Source organism: Phyllostomus discolor, chromosome 9, assembly GCF_004126475.2.
Source record: "Phyllostomus discolor isolate MPI-MPIP mPhyDis1 chromosome 9, mPhyDis1.pri.v3, whole genome shotgun sequence".
NCBI lineage: Eukaryota > Metazoa > Chordata > Mammalia > Chiroptera > Phyllostomidae > Phyllostomus > Phyllostomus discolor.
In genome coordinates, this window is record NC_040911.2 from 11,639,292 (window position 1) to 11,658,406 (window position 19,115).

Sequence of the window (19,115 nt, forward strand, 5' to 3'; positions counted from 1 at the left end):
GGAAGGTCTTGAGCCACAGCTGGCTGTTAAGGTTTTGGAGTTCTTGTTTACCAAACAAGAGGATGATGAGCTCAGATGTTAGGAGTGTGGTTGGCTGAAGGGTAGAAAGGAGGAAAAGGGGGAGGGGGTGGCACACAAGAGGCTTCCACGGAGTTGGGAATTGTGTTTCTTAAACCAGGAGACAACATCCTTCAATAACTGGGGCAAAAACCACCCCCAAGGAGAATCGGGGTAGAAAGAGTTAGTGTAGGGCGGGGCTAAGGGGAAGTGTTTTAAGGAACACCTGTTGGGCGAGAGGCGGCCCCCCCAGCAGCAGAGAAGCTGGGGGCTTTCTCACGTGCCCTGGAATTGGACATGGGGACTGAATGGTACATGTGACATTGAGACATGAGCCGAACTTGTACAGGAGATGGACGGGTGCTGGAGATCAGGATAAAGCACCGCATGGCAGTGACGCCTGATGGGGACTCTAAACTGTTGAAACCGTCCTGAATGCCGTTGGTTTGTTTGTTTTTTTTTTTTTTTTTTTAATTTACTCGTTCACTAAGTATTGAATGGGTTATAAATGAGTTCCCCTAGGACTGCCGTTACAAAGTACCACAAGCTGGGTTGTTGAAGACAAGTAAATGAGTTTGAAAAAATAATTTAGCTGCAACCTTCCGGAGCTGTGGGATGTTTGTCGGGGCCACGATTAAACAAGAATTGCTCTTTTAGAATTCGGCTGTTCTGTGGACAAGTGACAATGTGTCCATTGGTGTGCTGGGACTGCCGTAACAAAGCACCACATGCCAGGGGACTTAAACAGCAGAAAGTTCTGGTGTCACCGTTCTGAAGGCTAGAAGTCCAAGTTCAAGGGGCTGACAATGTTCATCCCTCCCAAGGGCTGTGAGGGAAGGATCCGTTCCAAGCCTCGCTCCTTCATTTATAGTAGGTCTTTCCCCTGTGAGTTCACATCGTCGTCCCTCTGTGTGTATCTCTGTGTCCAGATTTATTTCTTTATAAGGATATTAGTCACTTGTGGTTAAGTTCCATCCTAATGACCTCATTCTAAATTGTTTCCATCTGCTGTGACCCTCTTTCCAAATTAGGTCCTATTCCAAGGCAGGGGTGGGGGTTAAGATTGTAGCATGAATCCGGGAGGGACCCAGTTCCTCTCAAAACAACACGCTAATTATCTACTTAATGGACTTTGTCTTCTTTCTTTTTTAAAGAGTGCACATGGCAAGTCAAAGCAAATGATCGAAGCTTCCACGAACAGCCTCATTTCATGAATACCAAGTTCTTTTGTATTAAGGAGAGTAAATATGCGGTAAGTTGATTTTAACTGCCTGTATTTTCTGGACCGAAAGCCAGTTTTGCCCCATGGTCAGCATGCTTACTAGCTGCACGTGCACCTGCTTCCAGATAACCCCTGGCCTGGGGCCACGGACAGTCACTGTGAGCTTTATGGAATGTTGCCACTGTCAGTGTGACCGCCCCGAGGCTGTAAAGGGGTGGCTCCAATCAAAACAGAATAAAATTATGCAGATTGCAAATTGCCCTATGTATTTGCAAAACTCTCATTAAAATGTGAAAGAATATACAATAATATCACAAATGCCTTATGTTGGAAAGGAAGAAAAAATTGAAAGAAATCTTTCTTTTTCTTAATCCTCACCCGAGGATATATGTATTGATTTAAGAGAGAGAGAGAGAACCATTGATCGAAACATTGAAACATCCATGGGTTGCTTCCCATTTGCGGCCCGACTGGGAATCCAACCTGCAAACTTTTGGTGTACGGGACGACACTCCAACCAAATGAGCCACGTGGCCAGGACTGAAAGGAATCTTAATCACTTATCCACCCCTCCACTGCCTGTGATCGATTCAGAGATTTCAAAGATATTTTCGCCTCAAAAATGCTGATTACCTCTGAAATATGATGAAGAGCAGCTGTTAAGTGTGGGCTTAAATAGTATGTGTATTAGTCTGGTAGGACCGCTGTAACAAAGTACCATAAACTGGGTGGTTACAAACAACAGAAGCACATGGTCTGACAATGCATTAGTGAGGGGCCAGGGCCCGAAAGGAAGGCGCTGGCAGGGCTGGTTCCTTCTGCTCCAAGCACCTGCCAGCCCCTGGTGCCCATGGACGGTCTTTGCCGTTCCTTGGCTCACAGAGCATGGCTCTCATCTCTGCCTCAGTCTTCACCCGGACTTCTCCCTGCGAGTTTCTCTGTGTCCGATTTCCCCTGCTTCGAAGGGCGACAGCAGTCCCTGGATCAGGGCCCACCTTCATCCAGGCTGACCTCGTTGTAACTTGATTACGCCCGCAAAGACCCCATTTCCAAACAAGACGGCACCCCCAGGTGTCGGGGGTAGGACTCGATCATATCTTCTTGGGGCACACAGGTCAGCCCACAGCGACGTCTCCTACTCTTCCTCACACAGCAGCCTCCGTTCCCCCTTAAACGGAAGCGCCCCTTTCCTTTCCTGCTCTGCCACCCCTGTCGACATCTCCTTGCGTCCCCTTTGCTAAGAGGCTGTGAGGTACAAATGGTCAAGGATGTCGTAGGGCCCATCCGGTCACAGTTGCACGTGTCAGACCTCTCTGGATGATATGTCTGCTTCTTGATACCGTCTCTGACTTAAGCCTCCAAGGTGTCTTAAGTCATTGTGAGGCCTGGTTAGAATTAAAAGCTAACAGGAAATCTCGGTATCTTTCTGAGTGACAAATGACATCTCTGTGTCACCATTGGCCATAGGACTCAGTGCTTTTTGCAGATGGGTGTACATGGTGATACGTGTGTGGCGTGATTTAGAATGACTTCTTTCATTTTTTCCAACAGAGCAACGCCATCAAAACGTACAAGTACAATGCGTTCACCTTCCTGCCGATGAACTTGTTTGAGCAGTTTAAGCGAGCAGCCAACTTCTACTTCCTGGTCCTTCTTATCTTACAGGTAAGGCCCTTTGATATCTTAAGGTTGGTTTTGAATCATGGGGACTCAGTAACATTGAAGTTGTGGACGCATATAATGTGACTAAATCTGGAAAGTTTTTATATTAATGTCAGTGTTCTGCATGTAAGGGAATGTGCTTTGTACACAGAGCTGACTGGCTCGGTGTTTAAAAGTTCCATTTTATGCTGAGATGACTGTTAAAATTGGCTCCCCTGCCGTGAATCACGTTAAACTCTTCACATTGTAAAATTATCTGTACCTTAAAATTCAATCTATTGTTTATGGGTATCCTTTATTTTTTTTATTTAAATGCCTACTTTCCCCAAGGATATTATTGATTTTCATTAACATGTTGGTCATAAGTCTCAGTAAATTATTTTTGTGGAGTGGTTTTACATTGGAGAAGGCCTTTTTTTCCTGAGTTTTATTTTTCCTTCATTGTGGCAAAAAAAATTCATTTATGTAGACAGCATTGATTTGGTCTGCTTAGGGACTGTTATTGTCGCCAAGGGGACTCTGCCGGTGAGAGTGCCACCCTGTAGCACCTCCCGTGTAGGTCACGAAGGGCGCGTGTCCTCTTGGTGTTACACCTTCTTTATTTGGGAAATAGTCTCACCTGCTGGGATTCGCCCAGTGAGGTTTTGTGGAAATGGCAGCATGCGTGTGTCTGGGTGGAGGTGAAGGAGAGAGAGAGGGGAAGGGAGGGAGAGAGAGAAACAGAGAAAGAGACACCATCAGAGAGAGAGAGAGAAATAGATACTCATCAGGTCTGGTAGAACATAAGACCTGCTGCCTTGACCGCACAGGATGGGCACGTTATCGGGAGGGACCTTGGAGATAGGCTTGTAGAGATAAACACTACGGATGATAAAGTGCTGCAGTGTAAAGAGTGGGCTACTTTTCTCTTACTTCCTTCCAGGAGGGAAAAGGGCAGTTACCCATATAGACGGGAATGTGGGAAATGATCTATTTATTTTCCAAGTGCTCCAGTTTCTTTAGAGCACAGCAGTGCGACTTAGGGTACTAGGAGTAGCCTTAGATTAAACCCTTTACTTACATTGTCAATTCACTTAATTCTTATGCTCTGAGTCAGGGACTGTTATACCCTCCGTTTTGCACAGCAGACCTGAGGCCTGGCAAGACAAAGGAGCGTGCTCAATGTCCCGTAGCCCATAGTGGTAGACAGAACTGGGCGGGACTTGGGTCCAGGAGCTTGACTCTAACCAGTACATTGCAAGACCCAATAATCAACAAGATGATTACAAAAGATCTTCACTAAATTTGTTTCCAAACCTTTTGTTCCAATTTGTATGCTGTCTTGGGGGAGGCGGGTCTTCCCTGGACCAGTCACAATGACAGTGAAGGAAGTGCTTTCTCTTAGTAGCCCCAAAGATGCCCCATCCAGTCGCTAGCTTTCAGAGCCACCCAACACCCACCGCCCTCTTTGCCTGCATCAGAGAGCCGGGGCTAAGCACCCAGCAGTGTAGAGCCTGCCAGAGGCATTGCCTGAAAGTTCAAGGACTCCTTTCACCCACATCCCATTCTACCCTCCCTTGGTTAATTATGATTACCACACACACACACACACACACACACACACACACACTTGGAGCACTCATCTTACAGAGCCTCATTGGTGTCCATTTAAGGTCACAATGAGACAATTCCAGGAGCCACTGTCCTCTGGGCTCTGCTCCAGGAGGCCAGCAGCTGGAGAAATCAAATTGTAGGAAGATTAGCTGGAGGCTTAGACGCTTTTTCTGCATGTTCTGCAGGATGCAGACTTGGGTGATGAAGGAGATTAGACATCGAATTAGCAAGCTTAGAATGAGCAGTTACCTGTGGGTCGCCTGTGCCTTCTCGGACACACATGCATGCCTTTCTCCTCTTTCCAGGCAATCCCTCAGATCACGACCCTGGCGTGGTACACCACCCTGGTGCCCTTGCTCATGGTGCTGGGCATCACGGCCATCAAGGACCTGGTGGACGATGTGGTAAGAAGGATCTCCCATGCGGCTTTCTCCTCATGGCCGCGAGCCAGTTTTTAGTTTGGCATTAATGCGTTACATCTTGAGGTTACTTAAATAAACTTCCCCCTTCTCTCTTCTGAAGGCTCGCCACAAAATGGATAAGGAAATCAACAACAGGACGTGTGAGGTCGTTAAGGATGGCAGGTACGGTCTGCCTGCCGTTGGTAACCGAGCCACAAGGCTGTGAGGCGTCGGGATGTCTAGAAGCATGCTTGGAGATAATCACTAGAAGTCTCTCGGTGTATTCACCCTTTCACCTAAGGCCTCTCCTCACTGCCTGAGACTTGGTTTCCCTTTGTGACCTGGAGGCCCTACCAGTTTGCATTGTGGGAGGTGGCCGATTGGGCTGCGTCACCCGCTCTCCTGTGTTCACACAACTTCAGCCTGGAATGTGCTGCTCCCACCCCTGCTGCTGCTGCTGCTGCTGCTCCCGCTGCTCCCGGACTTCTGCTGGCCAGGGCTTGGCTCCGCTCTCCAGCTGCAGTGACGGTGTCTTCATTGCGCTTTTTCAGAGCGTTTTGTTTCCAGCTTTCTCATTAGGATCTGAGTTTTTAGTTGAATGATTTGTGTGGGTGTCTCATCTTTGGTCTCCAACTCAAACTTGCTCAAGGAGGCTGTCCCGAGTGTTTGTTTTGTGTCCACCAACGCCTCTGACACACAGAGAGCACTCGAGAAGTGTTTAAACTAACACGGGCAACCGGGCCCCGAGTGCCAGCTCACCGGCCAGTAATGAGTTGTTTCTCGAGCGAGCACCTTGTGGCAGAACTCCAAAGTCAGGTGCTAAAAATAGTGACTCGGGCGCAATCCAAGGACTTTATGTGTCAACACTGAGGAAAAGAACCTGGTTTAGAGCCCCACTCCCACTCTGTCTAATTTGAATATAGATTCTGTCAATCTACAAATATGTATAGGTGGCTTTTTTTCCCCTTCACAAATGAATGGATTCTGTTCCGGAGGTCGCCTTTGAATTCACTTAGAATCATGGTTCTGAAGGGTGGATAACTTAGCCTGTCTGACTCTTCTAACTGGTAGAGTAGCTCTGAGTTGCCTTGAATTTGGGAGTTGGGGTCGCATATCAAGCGGCCCTGTGGCCCTAGCAGACCCTGGAGTGGGGTCCGGCCTGTGTGGGGATTGAGCATTGCTGGGACAGGACTGCAAGGCCCTCCTAAGGGGACCCAGACACAACCATGGAAGAGTCCAACGGAATTGCCTCCATCACCAGCAAAAAGCTGTGACAAGAAGGTGTTTCCTTGTTTACCTACCATTGGAGATGCACATGCACGTTGCTAATTTACAGTTTTAGAGATATTGACATGTGATCTAATTGCAACTTCCTTTATTGAAAAATAAGCCAATTCAAAAAAAAATCCTGGGATTAAGAATTGTGCATTAAAGTCTTATAAAATTGGGGAAACCAGCATATAAGCATGTATCTAAAATATATTTTAAATGTCTAAGTCTTTTTTATTTATAAATTCATGGAGGACAAATGGAGTAGTTGAATTTCTGCCTCCAAAAAATTAAGTTTACTAATTGTGGTAGGTTGGTAATGTCTGTTGGGAATACCTTTTTTATGTATGGAAACTTTTTAAAAAATATTTTATTGATTTATTTTTAGAGAGAAGGGAAGGAAGGGAGAAAGAGAGGGAGAGAAGCATGGATGTGTGAGAGATACATAGATAGGTTGCCTCTTACACGTCCCCAGCTTGGGACCTGGCCTGCAACCTAGGCGGGTACCCTGCCTGGGAATTGAACTGGCAACCTTCTGGTTTGTAGGCCAACACTCAATCCACTGAGCCACTCCAGCCAGGGCTGCAACCCTTTAAAACAGACTATATTTTGAAACTTTTTAAAATGTAGATTTGTTAGAAATTTAAATGGGTATTGCCTATGGAATGTAATGCTAAAGATAGTCATCTTTTTTTATTTTCTACTTTATCGATATCCTTATCGATATCGATAAAGTAGAAAATAAAAGTGATCACTTATTATAAAAGTGATATCTACTCATTAAAGAGATAAGTTAAACTCTGAGGTTCCCTGAGCATCCCAGGTGGCCCGAGGGGGAGCTATGATATGTGCCTGTCCCAGGTCCACCCAGGCCCTGCTGCAGGGGAGGGGAGGGGTCACGGAGACGAAAGAGGATGGGAGGGGGGCAAACACAGGACATGAGCGAAAACAAAAGGACGTGTCAAGTGTCTCCTGGCCACACATTTAGGTCGCCCCCTTGACCCTTCATTACATGACCTAGGACGGACAGAAGGCATCCAAGTCCTCACCATCATCATCGCTTCCTTCAGAGTGACCCCCTTCAAGTGACTTCGTTGCTAAATGGCTGGACTTTTAGCAAAACTTTTCCTTGTGATTTGCATGTTTTCCCAGAATCTTTGGCTTCCTGAAAAAAAGAATCCCAAATCTCTTGCCAGTCACTTTTTAAAAAACCAATAATCTATCTTCATTTTTCCTGTTTAGGTTCAAAGTTACCAAGTGGAAGGACATTCAAGTGGGAGACGTCATTCGTCTGAAGAAAAACGATTTTATTCCGGTGAGTGGACCAGCCCTGCCTCTCCCCCGCTTTGTTCTCCCGGCGGACCTGGCGCTCGGTTCCGCCCGGCCTCCGTGTCACGGGTGCGGTTTGTTTCCCGCAGGCCGACATACTGTTGCTGTCCAGCTCGGAACCTAACAGCCTCTGCTACGTCGAAACAGCCGAACTGGATGGGTAAGTGGGCTCAGGGGGACCTGTGCTGAGGCTCCTTCGAAGGCACAGTCATGGCTTGGAAGGCCGGGCCCTCTGGACAAGGAGCCCTGAGAGCTGGCCTGGCCTTTGCCACGTGCTCTCTGTCCAGCACTGGCCCTCCCTGACCAGTCTCTGTAAAGTGGTGCTTTCAGACCTGCCTCCCCGCATCCCCGTCAGAGGAGGCGAAAGGGTCAAGGGCAGATGGCAGGCCGAGCCCTTTGTGAACTGCTGAGCAGCGTCCAGACACATATGAATGACTCAGGGGGAAAAAAAAAAAAGAACAGATTTTCAAAGCCTTTGCCAATAGATAGTTTTGATTTCTCCCTTTGCTGGTTTTGATCATTAGGCTATCCCTTGGAAGGGAGTCACCTTCTGTTTCTGACCACTTTTCAATACATTTATTGAGTGCTTACTGGGCCACTAGGTTAGTGGTCTAGTAAGCTAACATTAGTTAGCTTTATGGTTTAGCTCCTGTCATCTGCTCAACAACTGTGTGAGGCAAGTAATAAGATTCCCTTAACATCCCCCCTGAGAAAACTGAGGGGGAAGTGACCTGCCCAAGGCCACACAGTAAGTGGCAGAGTCGGGACACCCCTCCCACGCTGGCTCTCAAGGGGAGAGCCTGCGTCTCCCGCTCTGGCGTAAACCCCTTCCCTTCCACCCTGGGTGGGCCTGAGCTTCTTCACGGAGAGCGGAGGTCCCCTGAGCGGAACCTGGATCTGTCCTTGTTCTGCTGTAAGTCAGGCGGGTGATTGTCCAGCCTTCGCTATGAAATAGCTGTGACTCCCATGAGTGAGAACGCTGAGTGGGGGGGCAGGGGGGCGTGCCAAGAGCTGGGACCTGTAAGGTAGAATTCTCTCTCAGACACGGGGAATCCACTTCTTCACTCTGGAAGGCGATAAGTCGACAGTCTAGACACTCTCTGTAAAAAGTATGATTTGTGTTCTAGAAGAACCTTAGTATGATTAAACATTAGAGACTATGTTTTTAATCAGCAGTTGGATAGTGTAAGGCTGGTGGTAAACGTTGAGTTAGGAGGAGGAAGGAACGTACTGAGGAAGGGCCCACGGTGGCCGACAGCGAAGGGACCGACACGTCCCAGGCCTGGAGTTTGTCTCCGGTTCAGGGGGTGACCTCACCCAAACCCGAGATTCCCAGATGAACGGAGACTTTGCAAATAGAAGAAGAAAAAGAAAAGGAAAGGAAAGGAAAGGAAAGGAAAGGAAAAGGAAGGGAAGGGAAGAGAAGGGAAGGGAAGGAAAAGGAAGGGAAGGGAAGGGAAGGGAAGGGAAGGGAAGGGAAGGGAAGGGAAGGGAAGGGAAGGGAAGGGAAGGGAAGGGAAGGGAAGGGAAGGGAAGGGAAGGGAAGGGAATGGAAGGGAAGGGAAGGGAAGGGAAGGGAAGGGAAGGGAAGGGAAGGGAAGGGAAGGGAAGGGAAGGGAAGGGAAGGGAAGGGAAGGGAAGGGAAGGGAAGGGAAGGGAAGGGAAGGGAGGGAAGGGAAGGGAAGGGAAGGGAAGGGAAGGGAAGGGAGAAGAAAGAAAGAAGAAGAAAGAAAGAAGAAGAAAGAAAGAAAAAGATAATTATTTAGCTTTTGCTTCTAGGGATGCCTAATGTTACCTTGTACAATTTTCTTGATGTTCCCTTTTGAACTCAAATTTGTCTATTTAATTCTTTTTTTCTCCTCTCTTTCTTTAGAGAAACCAATTTAAAGTTCAAAATGGCGCTCGAAGCTACGCACCAGTATCTCCAAAAAGAAAATTCACTGGCAACATTTGATGGTTGGTGCAAACACATCTTAGTTTAAGTTTTAGCTGCTTGACCCTGTCCCTGTCAATTCAAGCCAAACATCTGTCACACGGGAGTACTTATACAAATCCTCTCTTTTTTAAAGGATTTATTGAATGCGAAGAACCCAATAACCGACTTGATAAGTTTACGGGAACGCTCTTTTGGAGAAACACAAGTTTTCCTTTGGATGCCGATAAAATCTTGTTACGTGGCTGTGTAATTCGGAACACCGATTTCTGCCACGGATTGGTCATTTTCGCAGGTACTTTCAGAGCTTCTTGGGAAATTGATCTGGGAGCCGCTTTTAAGATTTAAAGCAGAGAGGATGGCTTTCCCATTCTTTCTCCAGTGAAAACAAAGGAAGAGTAATTTTATTGGCAGGCCAGTGAATTGATTTTTCCATCGGTTGATCATATTGAATTTTCTATTTTTAGGTGCTGACACTAAAATAATGAGGAACAGTGGGAAAACCAGATTTAAAAGAACTAAAATTGATTACTTGATGAACTACATGGTTTATACGGTACGTATTTTCTTGTTCTGTAGAGCAGAGGCTAGATTGTCGTCTTTTGCTCTAATGTTGTTGTATGTTTTCCTAACACAAAGAAATATGACCTCTGCAGGCCAGGTAGGAAATGCATGAGTCACTTCAAGGTTGGATGGGGGTGGAGGTGCTTCCTTTTCTTTTTCTCAGAAATGCACCCCCTCCCTTCTAATATGAGACTCCCTTGGGGATGAAAATTCAAGTTGTAGGGTGCCCCGGCTGATTATTTTGCTGACTGGAGTGACCATTTGGAAGACCAGAGTACTAGATAAGTTCATGGGTCCGGGCTCCTGAAGTTAAGGTGGGGTCGACTTCACTACAGTTAGCTCCCATAGGGGTAGTTCTGCTCAAAGCAAACTGTTTTTTAGATGTCTACCGCACAGACCCACAAATACGGCAAGCCTGAATCGAAGTTGTGTTGCGGGTCCACAAGCCCAAGGTCTGATGACTTCACTAGAGAGGACTCCCAGAATTCAGCATATAGTTGTGCTCACAGCTCTGATTTATTGTAACTTATTACAGTAAGATCGGCATGAGGGCTCGTGGGGTGAAGTCTGGAAGTAGCCAGGCACAGGTTTCCAGAGTCCCCTCCCAGTTGAGATGCCCACGAGACACAGCTGATTTCCCCAGCCACAATTTGTGACAGCCTTGTGAAATGCTGCCTGCCCCAGAGACGCTCCTTAGATACTCAGTGCCTGGGGTCTGGTCACGTAGGCACCGTCAGCCTGGAATGACCAGATTTCCAGATTCCCCAGGGGAAAGTGGTGGTCCGAGTAAGGTGTACATGAGGACACTTAAAGGGCCATTCTCATCAGAGCATAAGAAATAAGGAATCAAGAAACAGTCCCAAAATCTAAGTTCCCAGATGCCAGCCAAGGGCCACACTTGCAAGCAGGCCTACTAAGGATAGCGGTCTTGGGCCTGCTACGTAAGGGTGTCCCCAAGTACTAAGCCGTCCCAAAGAGAATTCCTATTTTTTCAAGTATTTTGTTTAATTTGACTATATAAATTTTAGGGAACATATAATACTCATAATCCTTTAATTGCATGTACATATTTAAAATCATCAAAGTAATATATTTAAGAAACAACTTTCCCCCCTGCCCTCACATTTCATGAGAACTGCATTTGAACTTGTCACGCACATCATCAATGTCATTGTCTTGGCCACGGCGAGAGCACTCCCAGTGAGCTCATCATCTCTCCCTCCGTGCCGGTTTGTTTTGGGATACAGCACTTTTGGAATCTGGGTCCAGAAGTTTAAATTTGTCCCTGGAAAGTTTTTTACTACCCACAAGACACAAATACTACTGGGACAATTGACTTTTTTATTCATTCCTTAAGTATATAGTCATAATTTCCACGAGAATACTTACTGAATTGCTTCTTAAATGATCTTAAACTTTAAGTGGTCATTAAACTTTCAAGAATAATGACCCAAATCTGGGTGAAATTTCCTTGCCTTTAAAAAAAAAATAATCTCCATCAAACATTACCTAGAAACATTCCATTAAACATTGTTTGAAATTCTTTTCTACCTCAGGTAAGGTATCTTCTCTAAACAGTATGTAATTTTGTTCAAAATAAAACTAATTAAGGGGATTTGGTAAAATATGGGGGTGTTTAAGGATTTGACTATAAGACACTATCTTCTCTTCTGAAATAGAATTTTGGAATAAAACTTCACCTCATTCGTGGAATATAGGATAAATTGATCAATCACAGAAATCCAGTAGACTTTCAAACATTCTTATGGCACTGCTTTTATCTTAAGTGTGTTGTTTTTATAGACTACTACTGAGTTATTATAAAACATGTGAAATATTGAGCAGGGTCAGTTAACATCTATAAAATGCACGGAGCAGGAAATCCTTCAGAATACACTTAAATACTGTATGTCTTCTAGATCTTCGTGCTCCTCAGCCTGATTTCCGCAGGTCTCGCCATTGGCCACGCTTACTGGGAAGCCCAAGTTGGCAATTATTCTTGGTACCTCTACGATGGAGAGGACTCTACCCCCTCCTACCGAGGGTTCCTCAATTTCTGGGGCTACATCATCGTCCTGAACACCATGGTGCCCATCTCTCTCTATGTCAGGTAAGGCTGTCTACACTGGGGCCTTTTGCTTTAAGGGGAAAACACAGTATCTTTTCACAACTTTGCACCTTCCTTTCTAGCCATAATTGTTTCAAAGGTCATAAGGAACAAGTAAGAGAGTAACTTTCATTTCAGAATTGGAGGTAATAGAGGGAAAGGGAGTTAACAGTTGGGTGCCTGCTCTGTGCCCAGCACAGCCCTTTGTACCTCAACCCGTGTACAGATAAGGCTATGGGAGTTCAGAGGTCAAGTGCTGCTCCCCATAAGAGTCACTCGCTTGGTAAGACCCCCTCTCTGGGGGCTCCCAAGCCCACGCTGTGGAAAGAGCCTGGGAGAGAGTGAAGATTTAGAGTGTCGTCGGAAAACTTAGCTGTTTCCTTTTCGGGAACCTTCCTCACCTACTATCCTCCTCTTCCTTAGTCACATCCTCCGCCCCCACCACCCCCACCCACCACAGCCGTTCCTTGTAAAACTGTCTGGGCTTCCTGGCCCCGCACCCCTGCCCTGCTGCAGCCCCTGCTCTGTTCCTCATCTCGGTCTCAGCCGCAGTAAGAGTCAGGGTCCTGTCCCTGATGGGTGGTAGCCCCCTGGCTTCAGGATATTTCCTCCTTGTTCACTTTTTCTTCCTTTAATATCCAAGTTCACTGTCACTGGCCAATTGGGTTTTAGGCCTTGGGGAGAGGGATTTGTGCCTTGCAATGTACTCAACAGCTAGAGTGTGCTTTTAGTTCCAGTAAGTACCGTATTTTGCCATGTATAATGTGCACTTTTTGCCCTAAATTTTGAGGGGTAAGTAAGGATGCACATTATACAGGCATAGTACTAATTTGTTACTGGTACACAAACTGTCTTGTACTTTGTGTCTGCTCTTGTATTTTGTAATTATTAGTTACATAACATTACTTGTACCATACTATGTTCAAAAATAAATGCTAAAATTTCTTTATAATACAAAAAAACAAGTATCTAAATATACATTAAAAATTGAATTAAAAAATTAAAATGTAAGATTTTTTTCCCCTGAAAGTTTGTACCAAAAACATGGGTGCACATTATACACAGCAAACTATGATCATAGCCCAGAGGCATACAGGGTCACATACACACCTGCAAGTAGAAGCATTTGTTTAATTTTAATTTGATTACATGTGCATTTGTTTTCTTTTTAATTGTATTACAAGTAGCTACTGTTGTTCTTTTAACATGAAAGCAAGTGCAGGGGAGCCATCTGTTTGCAGTTACTTTAAGAAACACTGAAATGAGTTTTACTTTTGTCTAGAGAACCCTTACGCAGATTATCTGGTCTAAAACTATAAATGTATTTTATAAAATAAACTGTTCGTGGTTTTTTTTGTTTGTGTTTTGTGTTTTTGTGGGGTTTTTTGTTTGTTTGTTTAAAAGACTCATGCCCTGTGACTCCTGAGATTTCTTGGTTTCTCTTGGAAATAAAGGTCCTTTTGAAGCATAAGTCAGATCAGGTCATTCCAGATAGTATCTCTGCACTGTTTCCAACCCTGCGGTAGCTTTCTGTTGCACTCGGGATAAAGTCCTTGAGGCCACACTGTCACCCACAAGGCCCAGTGGGGGGGTCTGACGTTCTGCCCTCTTCCTCCTCCTCCAGCGGACCTCCCGCGCCTCCCTGGGCTCCTGCCAGTCTAGCCTTCTTGATCCTCTCACGGGTTCCGGGACCGGCAGGCCTGTTCTTATCTCTGCCTGGAACATCCTTCGCTCCATAGCTGCATGATTGTTCTTTCCTTTCCTTCAGGTCTTTGCTCATCTTATCGCTCCCTTATCACGCTGGCCTTTCCACCCACTCTGTCCTAATGTCATTTCCATTTCCTGTTGGTCTCCATCTCCCCTCACCCTGCTTTGATTTTCCGCAGAATAATTTCACCACCTAATATATCTTGTCTCATTTATTTATTTATCTGGTTCCATTAGAAGGTCACCTCCTACTTGATAGTAAGGATTTGGTCTGTTGTGTCTACTGATGTGTCCCTTGTGCCTAGAATGGTGTCTGGTGCAAAGCGGGCACTCGGGAAACATATGTGGGAGGAGGGAAGGAGAGTTCTATTTCCCTCTGTTTAACTTGTTAGATGACATCCTCTGCCCACTTAATAATTGCTGGATACATAAACAGTTTCCTTATAACTGAGATATTTAATCACTTACAGTTTTAGAATTGAGACAGTCCTCTTAGAATTATCTTATTTTGGACATTCTGTAACCCTGTAAGAATTTAGGAGAAATTTCTTCTATGCTTTTTTCTCAGTGTGGAACCACAATTTAGGGGTTATTTGCGCAAAGCCCTCTCCCCTGCTAGAGAATACACGGGGTCTGCACCCTAGTGCACTTGCCCTACAACTGGGGCAAAGGTGAACATGGCCATTCCAGTTGAGCCCAAGTGCGGTGCGGAACGAGAGAAAGGAGGGTGAGAATGGCCACATTGTGTGGTGCCCTCTGCTTGCCACCCTGTCACCCATCCCACTGGGCTGTGTTTGACCTTGGGGCACTGTGACCGTGGCCAGATGTGCTCAGAGTGAATGGGAGTGACCCTAAACTTGGAGAAAGGTGTGTTTGGTCAGGAGAACTCAGAGGCTGGGCACATGGGCCAGTGGCTGGCTTTTGTCATTGTAGATAAGCAGCTCCCTCCTTTAGGTACAAGTGACAGTAAAATCCGCTACCTGCCACTTGTATCTGAGAACTTGACCGAAAGTAGCCATTTGTCTTCCTAGTGTGGAGGTGATCCGTCTTGGACAGAGCTACTTCATAAACTGGGACCTGCAGATGTACTACCCCGAGAAGGACACGCCCGCGAAGGCGAGAACCACCACGCTGAATGAGCAGCTGGGGCAGATCCACTACATTTTCTCTGATAAGACGGGGACACTCACACAAAATATCATGACCTTTAAAAAGTGCTGCATCAACGGGCAGATCTACGGTGAGTGGAAGCCGTCACGGAGCCCCTGGGCATGGGTGCCCGGAGCCCGCCTTCCCAGAACTGCAGGTGCAGAGCCCACGGGTCATCCTGGATGAGTTCTGAAGCCGTATCCCTGGTGGCATTGGGCGCACGTGATGGGAGAGGTCAGCAGTCAGAAGTAGGTGCACAGGCCTCAAAAAATGAAACTCAGTATGACCATGTGATCCGGCAGTTCCACTTCTGGGTATATACTCACGAGAACTGAAAGCAGGGATTGATTCAAAGAGATATTTGCACACCGATGTTCCTAGGAGTATTATTCACAGTAGCTCAAGTGTGGCCATTAACCCAAGTGTCAGTCAGTGGATGAAAAGATAAAACAGTGGGTTCTATATACACATGGTATATTATTTAGTTCTAAAAAGGAAGGAAATTCTGACACATGCTACCACATGGATGAACCTTGGGCACATTATGCTGAGTGAAATAAGCCAGGCACAAAAGAGCAAATACTGTGTGATTCCCCTTATAGGAGGTGTCTAGAGTAGTCAAATTGCTAGAGACACAAAGTGGAATGGTGGTTGTCAGGGTTTGGGGGTGGGTGGGATAGGAGTGATTTAATGAGTGTCAGTTTTACCAGATGCAGAACTATATGCAGGTGAATGGTGGTGATGGTCTACAACAGTGTGATTACAAATTAATGCCACTGAACTGTGCACTTAATGATGGTCAATATAGTACATTTTATATTATGTATATTTTGCCTGAATTGTTTTTGATTTTCATTAGAATATTTTGAAACATGCTGCATATTTATAAAAATACTAGGGCTGATACTGATTTTGGTTAGAGTGCTCTAATTTTTATTTAATACCACTCTTTTAAAAAAGCTATAAGAACACCGTATTCATTCCACTTGTAGAAACCTTTATGCTGTGAATGTGTTTTCACGTAACAAGCATCCATGAGGAAGGTGGGACTCGGAGGGCCAAGGAAGTGGTTCTGCTGTGCGTGGTGACAGAGCCTGCTGGGCTGGGGGAGGTGAAGAGCTTCAAAGGCCATGACCTGGATGAGTTCAATGGCCCAGAGGACGTTATGCTGTAGAGGGAACTTCTAGACCAGGAGTCATCGAACTTTTTCTGTAAAGAGCCAGATAGGAAATATGTGCAGACTATACCAGATATTCTTCTTTGTTCTGTTTTGTTTGTATGTTTGTTTATTACAGTTCTTTTTTTTAATTACATTTTCTTTTTTTTAAGATTTTATTTATTTATTTTTAGAGAGGGAAGGGAGGGAGAGAGAGAGGGAGAGAGAGAGAGAGAGAAACATCAATGAGCGGTTGCTGGGGGTCATGGCCTGCAACCCAGGCATGTACCCTGGGTGGGAATCGAACCTGGGACACTTTGGTTCCCAGCCTGCGCTCAATCGACTGAGCTACGCCAGCCAGGGTTGTTTATTACAGTTCTTGAAAAATATAAATAAAAAACATTCTTGACTCGGGCTTTCCAGAGACAGGTTGTGAGACCCATCGAACCCCCACCAGCATAGACCCAAAGCAAGGTGAGGAAGGACCCCTGGGCACAGGTGCAGGCTCAGTCCGTTTTGTCCTGTTTGTCTTTCAGGAGACCCTCGGGATGCTTCTCAGCACAGTCATAGCAAAATAGAGGTGAGTCGTCGAACTTAAGGAATTGCTGGGGGTGTGTATGAGTTTCCTCAGGCTGCCGTAACAAACCGCCACACAATGGGTAGCTTCAAACAGCAGAAATGTATTCTGACACAGCTTCGGAGGCCAGAAGTCTGAAACCCAGTGTCAGCAGGCCACGTTCCCTCTGATGGCTCTCAGGGGCAAATCCTTGCCTCTTCCATCTTCTGGTGGTGGCCATCAATCCTTGGTGTTCCTTGGCTAGCAGATGCGACACTCAGAGGTCTGCCTGTCATCACATGGTGCTCTCCCTGTGTGTGTCCAAATTGCCCTCTTTAGAAAGATAGCAGTTGTTGGGTTGGGGCCCACCGTAAGCCAGCATAACCTCGTCTTCACTTGATTACGTCCATAAAGACCTTATTTCCAATGAAGGTCATTCCCATGTTGCAGCGGTTAGGATTTCAACACATCTTTCGTGGAGACATCGTTCCAGCCCACAACAAGGTATCTAAAAGACAGATACGAGCCTCTCGACCTTAAGAATGTGTTAAAATCCTGCCGTGATTTTGCACAAAACTTAGCTTCAGAGATAAGTTCGTATCATTGGTTAAGCCCAGATTCTTTTTTAATCACATTTTCTTTATCGCTTCTTCTGTTAGGAAGTTGATTTTAGCTGGAATATATATGCTGATGGGAAATTTGCGTTTTACGACCACTACCTCATCGAGCAGATCCAGTCGGGGAAGGAGCCAGAGGTACGGCAGTTCTTCTTCCTGCTCGCCATCTGCCACACCGTCATGGTGGACAGGATCGATGGTGAGTGTTTCTCCCGCTCCTCACACATCGAAGACCAGTCTCTTAGTTCATAAGTAACTCATGCTTTGAGGATTCAAATGCATATAAAGTACAGTAAGACGCGTGACAGGTGTGTCTCACCGATGCCCAAGCAATGAATACCCGTGGGCACCTGCTACTAGGATGGTAGGTTGAGTAGCAAAGCATAGCACAAGGTCCCGACCTCTGAGAACCTGCCCCTCCTCCACAGCTCCAGGTACACTTATCATGTTGTAAGTGAAATCTTATCACTGAAAGAAATGGTTGACTCTTGAGTTACAATGGGAGAATAAAAATCCTCCCCACTGTATTATTACTTACATGATGCATTGAAAATGAAGCATCAAACCTTATCTGGGCTGGAGGTGGATTTGAACCTTGGATGGTTTTTTCCACAGATAAGTTCAGAGATGAACTTCCTTTTCTAGATCCAGATATGTTTAGGGTTTGAAATATAATACCAGCCAAAGTCAAGGCCTCCTTAAGGTGCAGGTTTATTTCATTTGAAGGAGTGTAATTAATGTGCATTTGTTTTGTTTTGTTTTAAGATTTTATTTATTTATTTTTAGAGAGGGAAGGGAGGGAGATAGAGAGAGAGGGAGAGAAACATCAGTGTGTGGTTGCTCGGTGTCATGGCCTGCAACCCAGGCATGTACCCTGACTGGGAATCGAACCTGCGACACTTTGGTTCGCAGCCCGTGCTCAATCCACTGAGCTATGCCAGCCAGGGCTTAATGTGCATTTGTATGGCAATGAGGAAATCTGATTTGTAGGCCCTTTTGCATAATTCTTTTCTATTTTTTTACTTTTATTTTCTCTAGTATTTTACTTTCCTGTGATGATTATGTGTTACTATTGTAGTAACAAAAGAATAAAAGTGTCCTGTGTTCCCCCAAAGTACTTCATTTAATCTGATGCCAATTTTTGTTTTTATGCAGTGGATTGAAGAAATAACAGCTTTTTGGTCTACGTTAAGAATTCAAATGCACACTTAAAGATATTTACATACAAAATTGTTGCAAATATCATTATAAAAACAGTAAAAATGTCACTAAGAATCTAAGCACAATTTCTTAACACTTGTTTATATTTACATTTTTAACACAAATAGTTAAAAAGCCTCTTTTTATTTCCTATTGGTAGGATCCATACAGAGAAAATAATTATTCCAAGTAAATGTTGAATGTAATACTTCATCTGTACATCCTTAATGGGATCTATTCTAAGAACAAAAATTACTGTAAAGAAATCTTAAAATTTTACTTACTTAAAACTTAGGTAACTTTATTGCTGATAGTAATACTGGTATTAGAATGAGTCAGGACCCAAGATGTTCACTGCCAGGAAAGAAGAGGTACAGATAGAAAACTGTAACACCAAGTACAAATTGTAAATCCTTTGTAGAATTCTTCAGTGCGGCTGGTGCCGGCTTTGTTACAGCAAGTTTGTCCAGCGCCTGTGAAAGCCAGTCGTTTTCTCACGTGTGAACGTGTGATAGATTAGTCAGAAAGACGTGGGCATTCCAGAAGGAGCAGAAGGAACCCTACTGGCGTGTCTGTTAGGAAGCGCAGTCTGC

The 19,115-nt window shown here is 45.3% G+C and overlaps 1 protein-coding gene across 2 annotated transcripts in view; it reads left to right on the plus strand.

Moving 5' to 3' along the window:
* The window catches only part of ATP8B1 (ATPase phospholipid transporting 8B1), a 111,761-nt gene that overhangs the window by 66,942 nt on the left and 25,704 nt on the right, over positions 1-19,115 (plus strand). The window contains exons 3-15 of one of the 2 annotated variants that reach the window (XM_036010171.1): positions 1,212-1,309; positions 2,831-2,944; positions 4,840-4,938; positions 5,057-5,118; positions 7,447-7,519; positions 7,623-7,693; positions 9,407-9,489; positions 9,603-9,761; positions 9,934-10,022; positions 11,950-12,140; positions 14,876-15,084; positions 16,686-16,729; positions 17,365-17,521. In XM_036010171.1, coding sequence (XP_035866064.1) covers positions 1,212-1,309; positions 2,831-2,944; positions 4,840-4,938; positions 5,057-5,118; positions 7,447-7,519; positions 7,623-7,693; positions 9,407-9,489; positions 9,603-9,761; positions 9,934-10,022; positions 11,950-12,140; positions 14,876-15,084; positions 16,686-16,729; positions 17,365-17,521 — 1,449 coding nt within the window. Of the gene's footprint in view, positions 1-1,211; positions 1,314-2,830; positions 2,945-4,839; positions 4,939-5,056; positions 5,119-7,446; positions 7,520-7,622; positions 7,694-9,406; positions 9,490-9,602; positions 9,762-9,933; positions 10,023-11,949; positions 12,141-14,875; positions 15,085-16,685; positions 16,730-17,364; positions 17,522-19,115 lie in introns of those variants that run through there. The other variant, XM_036010172.1, reaches the window with a different exon arrangement.